The sequence below is a fragment of the Anarrhichthys ocellatus genome, unplaced genomic scaffold (assembly GCF_004355925.1).
Source record: "Anarrhichthys ocellatus isolate YVR2014 unplaced genomic scaffold, GSC_Weel_1.0 scaffold32, whole genome shotgun sequence".
NCBI lineage: Eukaryota > Metazoa > Chordata > Actinopteri > Perciformes > Anarhichadidae > Anarrhichthys > Anarrhichthys ocellatus.
Genome location: NW_022280062.1, coordinates 4923018 through 4934531, shown reverse-complemented (window position 1 = coordinate 4934531; position 11514 = coordinate 4923018). Strand labels below are relative to the sequence as shown.

The 11514-nt window shown below is 40.4% G+C and overlaps 2 protein-coding genes across 3 annotated transcripts in view; one reads left to right on the top strand and one right to left on the bottom strand.

Moving 5' to 3' along the window:
- The window catches only part of usp33 (ubiquitin specific peptidase 33), a 20075-nt gene extending 12358 nt beyond the window's left edge, over positions 1-7717 (bottom strand). For both annotated transcript variants that reach the window (XM_031865385.1, XM_031865386.1), the window contains exons 1-5: positions 7554-7717; positions 4136-4234; positions 3467-3520; positions 3309-3371; positions 378-527 (exon numbers count right to left, since the gene is read on the bottom strand). In XM_031865385.1, the coding sequence (XP_031721245.1) occupies positions 378-527; positions 3309-3371; positions 3467-3520; positions 4136-4219 (351 nt within the window). In that variant the 5' untranslated portion in view covers positions 4220-4234; positions 7554-7717. The remainder of the gene's footprint in view (positions 1-377; positions 528-3308; positions 3372-3466; positions 3521-4135; positions 4235-7553) is intronic.
- A 1186-nt stretch (positions 7718-8903) lies between these two features.
- miga1 (mitoguardin 1) overlaps positions 8904-11514 on the top strand; it is a 25824-nt gene continuing 23213 nt past the window's right edge. The window contains exons 1-2 of the mRNA XM_031865225.1: positions 8904-8979; positions 10272-10428. Coding sequence (XP_031721085.1) covers positions 10330-10428 — 99 coding nt within the window. The 5' untranslated portion in view covers positions 8904-8979; positions 10272-10329. The remainder of the gene's footprint in view (positions 8980-10271; positions 10429-11514) is intronic.

Genomic DNA, 11514 nt, shown 5'->3' with positions numbered 1-11514 from the left:
CACACACACACACACACACACACACACACACACACACACACACACACCTCGTCACAAAACTGTAATCTAGGAAATGAAAAACTGCATACAGTTTGACTGACAGTTCAACTGTCCCTCGGGACAGACTGCCGGAAATTGTTATCGTACAGCTCTGATAAGTACGACGGGGGAGCACATACAGTTGTGTAACGAAGCAGAAATGCAGTAAACATTCAACGTAAACACGTTTATTCAGACAACATACAGTAGGATTGACAAAGAAAACGTTAACGTTGACTTTAATCTATGCTCTTGAATTTTCACTTGCTGCTGCTCAATATTATATATATATATAATATTACACCTGCAATCGGGGGGGGGGGAAAGCTGGCTCTTACCTGTCCAGCATTCTGTGGAGATGGGAGGGGCTTGCTGTTGGCGTGGGGAGAGTGAGGACCAAGCTTACGCTCCAGGAAAACCTCCTTGCCGCAGGCGTAGCACCACACTCTGAGCGTGGTCAGGTTCACCGTCAGGTTGTGCCTCGTCTCCTGCACACAAAGTTGATGAAGATAATTGTGAATTCACACATCAGACCGTGTAAACAAAGAGAAACAAGGAGACAGCCTTAACATCTATTTGAGAACAGCCGATTAATCACACACTCTCTCAGCGACGAGGTGCTTCTTAATCATCGACACAATCAACATCGCACTGGACAATCAACTGGTTGCTTTTGCTCTTACATAACAAGTGCAGGTGTGCCCACTGGTGGCTAGGCCGGCCTATTTCTACGGTGTATGAACTAAAGGTTTATGGAAGATTCTGGCACAGCTGCAGGAGTCCAGATGAACGATTCGTGTTCTTTTCTGAAGCACGACGCGAGTTTTCAGATCCTCCCTCTTTCTGTCCGAACATATGTTACTATGGCCGAGTGTGTAACACTGAATAAATGAAAATGTGCGTTATGCAATGTCAGCGTTATTGATAATATGGATTTAGTCATTTAGGAATGACAGCAACTCTGCTACACATATCAACTCCAAATGCAACCAAATCTACGACAAAAATCTGACTACAAGTAGTACAATCCTACTCTGATTTGTATTTTAGTTTAACTATTGCAGCTACAATCATGTAGACAATGTATTAAGGCTGCAGTTAAAAAGTACTAGAATGTATTTTACTGTCAATTCATTGTTTGGTCTATAAATGTCAGAAACCTTTACCTATTTTACATTTTAAACTTTCTTGTTTTGCCAAAAATCCAAAACCCAACGATATTCAGTTTATTAACACGTAAGACAAAAAAGGAGGAAGCTGAGACTACGTCAGTTTTGGTCTTTGTGCTTAAAAAATGACTTGACACTCAAAAAGACGCTGGCATTCAAAACCAGGGCTCCCTTACTTCCTCCCCCTATGATATTTCCTGCAGGTAAACAAAACCAACCTCCTTACCCTCCCAAATATGAAAAAAACTGAATCTAAAATACACTAACTTTATATTCTCAAGATGTCGGGCACACCAGCTCTGAGCTGAACATCTCGGGTTACAGATATAGGTGGACGCAGGGCGGGGGGGGGGGGGTTTGCAGCAGGCCAGGCGTTTTTGCTGCTGTGGAAACATGGCTGAGTTCTGCTGACCCACTGCTGCTCTGACAAACACCGGCAGGTCGACAGGAGACTGAACGTGAGCAGCAGCCGGCAGCCGGCAGACTCTGCATTATTCATCAGGGCTGCATTAGCCTTGGCACAGCGGGGCCACAGCAGACTGAGCACGGCCATGAAACTCCCCAGCTTAAATCTTTTATGAAGGAAAGAACACTATAGGGCGTTAACAACAAGCTGTACTTATAAGGCTGAGAGGATGTTTTTAGCTCACATAATGTTTTGTATTCGAACAAAGTGTTTGTGGCTTTTAATACTGATCATTTGTCATGTTTACTCCTTGTCTACTTAAATGTTCAACATCATAACTATTAAAACAATTGTATTCAAGTGAAACAAATCCTTAGCGCTCCTTATGGTACACAGGGAAATTAAAATGTCGTCTAATTGTGTCAGCAGCTCATATAAATACTTGTCCGAAATAGACAATGCAAGAACTTCTTGATGTTTGCAGCACCAGCTTAGATTCAACATCTGCAGGTCGGGTCTGGTTTTGCCCAAAAAATGATGTCATGTCTCGTCTCCAGCCCTCAGCATTTAAGACGTTACTGACCATAATCAACAAGGAAGAAGAAACACCGACAACAACTATTCTTCTCACGGTCGTTCTCGCGGTGAACGAGTCGTTCTTCGGGTTTTTTTACCGAAGGTACACACAGAAGTGGAATTTCATCTCCTGAAATTTGCTGATCAGGCTTTAACTTTTAACTAGACCTTTTGAAACAAGTCACATATTCACTCGCAGTAGAGTGTGACTGGCAGAGGCCTCTGATCTGATCCAACAGGAGTCTTTCTCATTGCTTAGTCAAGAGATTTCATTGTTGCCCTCCCCATCAGGGCCTCCAAAGCACTAATCAAGCATGGCCTTCATTCTTACAAGAAATAAAGATGGCTTCTGTGAAGAAAAAACAACAACGCAAAAGGCGGTTGGCGCGCTGCACAGAGAGATGTCCCGGATAAGCTGACGGATATGAAATTCACTCGTGAGATCATTTAAAACCAGTCCGTTAATATTAACTTTCTTTACTAGAACACTGTGTATTCATCCGTGTTCGAGTGCAGTATTCTTGAGGAGGTTTGAGCTTGAACAGGCCCCTTTTCTGGACAGTGGTTTGAGCAGCTATGCAGATACTAATTACACGTTTGCTCTCATATCCCTCCGTCTCGGCTTCTAAACCCACTTGGCCCGGCGTGCTGGAGGAAGAACCTTCGTCAACAGCAGAGGCTGAGCAACGCTTCAGGGCAGCTGGGAGGGGCCGACACTGTAACCACAGAACTGACGGTGAATCTCCTTCACTTCCCAGAGGAGTGGTCATTAATAATGGATGATCCACTGGTGAAATTGCACTGAAAGTGGAGGTGTAGGCAGACTTGATGGTTTTTAACAATGCGTGCTCTTAGATGAAGAGACAAATGTTAAAAATAAAAGTAGTGCCGGAGGCAGTTTTATTTCTAAGTCATGGCTCCTGGAACTCTGAAGTGGTATTCCTGTCCTGTCCTGCCATCTGTGCCTCCTCTGCCTCTTTCAGTGACATCTTTTTTTGAATTCAGCATCACAGTAAAGACCTAAAGACGTCTTCCCCTTTCAGTCACATCCCTTCCTCGCTCTTTCTACGGATTCTTTAATATACACAGAAAGGCATCAGTGAGCGGAGATCTCTCACCTGCGAGTGCACGGTGCTGTGGTCCGTGTGAGACTCCCCACAGCCTACATATGCACAGCCATTCTGGAGAGGAAAAACAAACAGAGGGTGTGGAAATCAGAAACAGAGCTCACATGGTTCGGGTGAGAAATTAAGAATTTTTTTGCAGGTTGTCTTACCTCCAAACACGCCCACAGATTTGGTCCTCCAACTTTACAGTCTTGGCACTGGCCCTAGAATAAAATCAAGACAGTTAGGTTAGAGTCACAGGTTTTAATATGAAACTCAGCAAAGTTCAAAAACAGATTTGGTAAAGCGATATAACGTTATTCAGGGTTCCTGCAGGTCATCTGATGATCAAGTTAAACAAAGCTTATTTGAGTCCTTTTTAAAGAGTCCTTTTTAATACCACAGGGAATGTCTGTTTCATGGTCATACTGACGGAAACAGTGAATCAAATGAATGTGACCTGGACCCAGACAAGTGGCCTAAAATGGAAGCATGGATTAACCAATGAGAAATGATACAGGTCTGATGGTGCTGACTGAAACTCCACTTAACAGGAATGAACAGCCTCCTGCGAACACGATCCACTGTCAGGACAATCACACTTTCAGTTTATAGGTGTATCCCTACAGCCAGCAATCAGATACAAAGACACTTTATAACTAACATTACACAACAGGCACGAGATAATACTTAAGACTTTCTAAATTAATTTCAAGAGTTTTTTTTCTGAATTAAATGCTGTTAAAGACTTTTTGAGATCTGCCATGAAAAAAAATGAAAATAAAAAGAGTGGTTGGAAAGCTATGAATAGGCCAGTGGACAGGACCATGATGACTCACGTGGGATTTCTGAATGAGTTCCTCCTTGGTGATCTCCCCCACGCAGTCCAGGTGGGGGCAGTCACAGCCGGAAGCCGGAAGCATCACTTACCCTCAGGTCTAAGAAAGAGTGAGAGACAGAGAGAGAGTTGGACGAAACACAACATTCAGTACACAACTTGCATTTTAAGTAGGCGATTTATAAAACCTTGTTTTAACCCCATATCTGATCCTTGATAGAATAATCGAAGATATATCCAAAAAACAGCACAAAGGAAAAGTAAAAAAAAAAAAAAAAAAAAAAAAAAAAAAAAAAAAAAAGTCAGGCTACTCTAACCTGAGTCACTGCCACACGACATAAGTTTTTTGTCATGCTTGCATGACCTGACAAATTCCTCTTATTCTCAGCCGCTGATACGCCGAGCGGCTCACACCACAGCTGTCAACAAACTACCGTGGACGAGCAGTGTGTGATTATAGACATATTGTTTACAAGCATAGTCTTACATTCATGGAATCACTATTATACAGGCTAACTTGAGTTGGTGGTGCACCAGCACATTGTCGTCGCCATGAATGATGTCACCGCAGATACATGGACAATTAGATGTATGAACAAGTTAGAGCAAATCTTCTGCAAACACAGCACAAATGATTCAATTCCGCTAATCACTCAACCAGTGAATCTAAAAACATGTCGACTCCAGTCGTTTTATTCCACTTCCCATGACAGCAGGATATAAAAGGATGACCTACTCCGAGACAAGCTCTGCAAATATGAGCGCGGGTCGTGTGCTCTAATCACCACCACTGACAGCAGCATTCAGATGGATGATACCTCTGAAGGAATACACGCGCCTGTAGCTGCAGAGGCAACACACCAAAGGAAGTAGCCCGTAAGTGTTTACAGATGCAACAGTATCCTGATTATGCTCGACTTTCAGAAACCCAAATAAGCCACAGTTTTGAGAAGTAAGCAAGAGGGCTACCCCAAAAGAAACAGCGACACTGCACGTTAACGCATTATCCAAGTTTGTGATCACTGCCTGGCTGGCAGCCCCTTTTAAAGCAGAAAAGATTAGTTGAAGTGTCCCACTAAGTCCACAAAAGCTCGTCTCCAGGGCAGTAACCTACACAAGTACAATACCACATAGTTTCTGGCAAGTATTTTTTTTTTTATCCACCTACTATTTATACCTTTAAAAATGCAGTTGTGTCAGCCAACTTTGAACCAAGGTCTATGTCCTGCTGGACAAGAGTTTCATCCCCCTTCTCTACAGGGATGCTCCATTTGTTGTGCTACTTAACCTGGCTGTAGCTTTAGATTGTTCAGAAGAAGCTCATTCTGATAATGTATTAGGAGTTACAACTACGCTGAGCAGCTTTGTAGCATACTGACAAAATGTGTGTCACCCTAACAATCTTTTTCAATTTGAGAGAAACCCTTCCAAACCTTGCATCAGATTACCTCGGGTACTGGAAAACTTCTAGTCATTTTTTACATTTGTTCCAATCATAAATTACGCCATAGCTTGATGATGGACTCCTGCTGTACTTCGGGAAGATCTGCAGCTAACCCGACAAGACATACAACCCCTGTACAGTAGGATGACAGGAAACCATTGGAGGCTTCGATTATCCGGCTTCTTGAGAAGGCCGCAGTTTTATCTCCACTTCAAATGGAAACAAGACCCATGCACTGTTTCGTAGAGCCCTCAGGAGGCTTTCGGGGAGCAGGGGATTTGCATGAAGAGTGACAAAGCACATGCGTTACTTAGAATCTGTCGATCAAAAGATGTGTATTTGAAGAACTGTTGCAAGTGTCTGTGTGAGCAGAAATGATCCATCTTAAGCGGCAAATTATACAAGCAGGGTTTGATTAACGTTTGGTTTTTAACACACATCTGCTGAGGGAGAAAAAGGCAGTGAATAAAATGTAAGGAAAGAAAACAGGAAATAAGTGAAATTATGATATATTGATAAAGCTATCAACCAGCAGTCACAGCAGCTGTGTACTATTTCACTCTTTATCTATACCGTCTTAAATGTGTAATAAAAAAATATCGATCATAATGAGCAAGTTTCATTAGTGTTCAGGTGCGCTGCATGTGATTCAGCACATTCAAACCACATCAACATGGTAAAAACCACATGCCCCGAGTGTCACAGATTACATCAATCTTATTCAGAGCTTAGATGCACAGCTTTGGCTTGCCGACAAACGTATACAGCAGCCGATGAGACCAATTGTAAATGCTGCTTGTTGACAGACACAAGACGTATTACTCTGCTATGCAAAGAAATGGATGCAAGCTGATCCTTAGTTAAATTCCTATTCAGTCAACACGCAGTTTGCCTCACCTAATCAAAGCTCATCAATTATGCAAACTGGTTTAAATAATGTAGAGCTTTTCTTGATTTTGAATTCATAAAACTAAATCCAAACAAACTGATAAGACACAAAGTTATCTACAGTTATATTTATGCTAGGTGGCTCCTATAATTGCCCTGAACTTCAGATATATTTATTAATTCTGTGAAATGTGCCTCCAACAGTAATAAGTCACTGTTTCAGCAAATACATACCACATAAATTGTAATTAGCCGATGGTTTCACACTCAAGCTTTCGGTTATTACGCATGGGATAGAGAATAGCATTATCCACTACAAACCATGCCCACCCTTTCATTTGCGTCATATCAAACCTAATTACACTCCTTGAACTTTGACTCTGCATACTGGGGTGGTACATTTAGGGTGGGGCGTCACCCTACACCAGACAGGGCACATGATTCCGATGTTACCAGATTCCGTGTCATCCTAGAGTCAACTGAGACGTTAAATAATAGTGCATAACACCGCAAGGCACGGAATTCGTAAAGCTAACTAGCGTTACCTCATTAGCATAAGTTAGCAGGTAACGTTAGAGCATACACAAAAGGGTGTTATTAGCCATCGTGTTGAAATCTTAACTGTTAGCGTTACCTGGCAGTAGTTTAATTAACCAGCTGAAAACTTATTTCGGCCATGTTTAAAACTAATAGCAGGTCTATGCTGTGGTGAATTAGGATATGTGGCTTTGGCCTTGTCCACTTCTCACATCGAGCTGTCAAACCAGGCGAGGCGTTGACAGCGTCACAGGCTGATTAGCAATCTTTAGCGGTTATCATTAGCCTGTTGGTCAATAATTCGTCCTCAAGGCAATATTTTACTTTTACATGCTAACCACAACACGCGCTATAGTGTCAGAAGCACGCGGTGGATATGTTTAGACACATATGATAACACGATGAGATGGTTTGCTATTGATAACCATCTCGCTAGTGACATGCTAATGCTAACGTTAGCCTCCTGTATTACATGATCCCACAGTGACTACACCGGGAGTGAGTGACAAGCTAACTAGCATCCAGAGATGATATCAGCCTCGACTCTTACCTGCAGGTTAAAAACAAAGACACGACGTTTCTCGCGTTAGACCCGGTTGTTCTTGATGTCTAACAACACGGATTCAGTGTGACTTTAAAGACTTCAGAGGGCAATCCTTCACGTTAACGATAACCGCTCCTGTCGCTCAGCGTGGTTGCTAACGTTACAGCTGACCCCGCCCCTTTTCCGGTTAAAAAAAAGCATAAGCTCTCCCCATCCTACTGTAAACATTACTTTAGATTTTTACATTTATGACTTTTAACAGCATTATATTTGTTTAGTATCACAATAAGCCCAAGATAGGAAACAATTAATTAAAATAATTGTCATCGAAAGCAATGACATGCTAGATAATGATGTGTATACAAGAGCAACGTGACTCATTTAAATGGCCTAATAGCTCCTGTAAAATGATTACTTCCTAAATTAAGGATTGGTGGGCTGGGGGAAATAAAAGTGGTAATAAACAAAATAATAAAGGCAACACACAGGAAACCCATCCCAAGCGCCACCTAGCGAGTTAGGTGTATTAGGTGCCCTCCACAAAATACATTTTTTAAAAGATTTGTTTTGTTGAAAAATAAATTATGCTCATTTTACAGTGCAGTTGCAATATGTTCGGGACATAAACATTTCCATTTGTATGTGAAAAAAAAATTTGAAAAATGAAAAGCACACAAGCGTAATGCGGTAAGAAGTCAAAATGTTGGCTTTTTATTTAAGAATTTAAATTATAAATATTGTCAAATATTTTACTTTTTTTTCACAAAATGATTGGACAGAAGGTCAAAGATATTAGGTAATGAGTTGAATTGTTGACTTTTTAAAAAATAATTATGAAAGAGTAAGTAAATTGTTTGAGATGATATGTAAGGATTGTCAAAACTTTGCCTTATAATATTTTTGACCTTAATTACTACTTGATAATCTTTACTTTAAAAGTAATCATAGATTTTGTATCTTATGATTTGACTTCAAAAGTGAACATTTTGACTGATAAGTACCAAGAGTTTATCTGTTTTCATCAATTCTAACAGCTCTCTTTTCCTAGTGGAAATTGGCCTCCATATTTATGGCAGTCAGAAATTATTTAATAGAAGTAATAAAAGGAACCAAATGTAAATCAACGCTTTTAGGAATTTATACATGAATTTAGTCACTTATGGACCTTTTGAATGTTAATTTTTATTATCTATATGTAAGCCCCAATCAGCCCCAATTATATGTACTTTACAGTAAAAACCTAACATTAATATATTTATCATGCTCTAATAATACCTATAGGGGGCGCTAAAACCCCATAAAGATTACTGGGAGAAAGGCTTTTATTTTGAAAGTCACGCTAGATCGGCTCGTGCTGCCGCTCGAGTCCTTCACTGGGCAACAGCTGAGGTCAGAGGAGCAGAGTCTGTGGAGGAGTCCTCTCAATGAACCGGTGATTTGATATTTAAACATTCACATTCACTGTCAGATAGTAACTGACCACACAGTGACGAGCTTATTTATTAGACTGTTTAATATTACGTCGGTTTAACAAAGTTAGCTGACGCTGCTAGCCGATATTAGCCTTCTTAGATAAGTTAGCATTAGCTAAATTAGCATTAGCTTCTCAGCCAGTTGAGTGCAATCATTTTCTAAACGTGTGTTAATATAATTAATCTGACTGTTTCAGAGCTAGGGTGCTGCTTGTGTTTATGTCCGCGTTGTTGTCTCTTGAAACGTGATTTTAAACTTGACAGAATATGCTGATTTATTGGAGGATGTCTGGTGTTGTGCTAATGAATGAAAGCTATATCATTTTCGATAGTTAAGTCCAGTATGAAGACAAGATAATATTTTAAGAACAGGGGCAATTTACAGGGCTTTACACAAGAAAATACAATCTACTAAAATAGTGATTCAAAATATAACACTATAACATACAAGACTAAAAGATAGTAGACATATAAAGTGATTATTTTTCCAAAATTGTATAAAGGAAATATATGTACATTTGAGAAGAGGTATAACATTCCTTTGATCTCTTACTCATGTCTCTGAATGTTGATTTGCTAGATTGCTGGTGGTTTAATGCCAACAGGATCGATCCCTCCCTGCCTCTACAGTCTTCTCATTGTTTTCTTAGTCAGTAACATATTCATATTATTTGAGACAGTCCGTCCAATGCAAACTGTTAATCAATCAGCATTTGAAGAGACAGAAAAAAACTATCATTACACAAAGAGCAATATTGAATGTTTGAGACAAAGAATCAACATTTTGCCAGGGTAAGACTCAGCCACACGAGTCTCTTGTCTCGTGCAAACTTTAATTGGATGTTGCGTGTTGTCTTGTCAGCTGGATACACAGCGGCTTAGATGATGGGATCCTATAGTGACTTTACTTACAAAGCAATACTATGTTTTGACAGAAAGATAAAGCCTCTGATTTTCTTCTGCACTCAGACGGTCACATTATTCCATGTTCGTACTGTAAGGTATGGTTTGAAATACCTTTGGTGGGTGTGCTGCTAATCCTTTAGATCAGTGGTTGACTCATACGTTTAACAGTTCTTTCATGCAAGTAATTAACAACGTTTTGACACACATAGGTGGTTTATTCGCCCTATTCTACTCATGTTAGGCAATCACTACTACTTGCAAGTACTGTTAGAGGCTTTATGTAATAACGTCATTATATCCCCTCCTGAGCCTTGAAGGTTAAATCCTTGCGTGTCGTCTCCCGTAGCTCCAGCAGAATGGTGATGAGGATAAGAGGGTTGCCAAGTCATGGATAGATCAACACAATGACACATGAGACCCTCACCAGCTCCCAGCTGTCTGTCAAGGCGGCTGCCCTGCGCATCGTCGACCTCCCGCTGTCTGTGTACAGCTCTCTGGCACAGGTGAGGGTGTGTTTGAAAGTGGTGGGAGTTTGTCAACTGCTTTTTTTTTTTATTGGGACTTCTTTCTGTTTTCTATATCTATGCCGTGAGAGGCGAGGTTGTTGAGGGTTTAATTGCACTTTGTCAGGGTCTCGTCCCTTTTTTTGTAACTGTGTTGCAAACATTGTCCCCATTTCCCAAAACTCAATTATTTTCTGACATTTCCCAAAATATGAACTGCATCAAAAGATGCACAGATGTCTCAAACATCTATTTAACTGTTTTCATTATTTTACCTTCCATATTCTAATGTTTTCATTAAGCTAGAACACTTTAATTCACTGTAATGTAAAACCAAAAGTTAAAGCCAAACCATAATATTGTGTTCTAAAATCTCAGACAGTATCTAGACTTGCATCATAAATGGCATTATTCAGTTAAATATGAATCAGAGGATGTAAACACAAGTTGCATGAGCTCCCAAATTGCTCATTCATTGGACATATATTTGGCAATAAATTGTTCGATAGTTTGGAAATCTCTCCCACCCCCTGTCGACATGTGTTCATTTGTATCCTCATGGGCGTTCTGGTAGAACACAAAATCCATACATAGGGTTCCCTCTGAGACTCTGAAGGAACTACTACTACTGCTTTGTGTTGGAAAGCTACTGGCCAGCAGCTGAGCGTGATACCATATCTGATGAGAAGGTGTAAAAGGGTTCATGTGATATCGGCTGGAGAGGAAGGACAGCCAAAGTTCAGTGTCTGGCTGTCCACGAGCTAAAATACTGACTGTGCTGTTACGGGTGAATACTTAACGTCACGTCAATATTATACTCGTCTAGTAATGTTTCTTTATGGATATTTTACCAAACCACAACCCCTAATTATTATTAATTATTCAACTAAAGTGGAAGCTAAAGTAAAGGTTTTTTTAAGGGAAATTTTCAAAATTGATAAGATTTTTAGACAAAAGATACTTATGATTGTGGATGAGGACAGACTTTGTTTTGTGAGCTTGGTGAAATTGAGAATGAGATTCACTTTTTGTTATGCTGTGTGTGTGTGTGTGTGTGTGTGTGTGTGTGTGTGTGTGTGTGTGTGT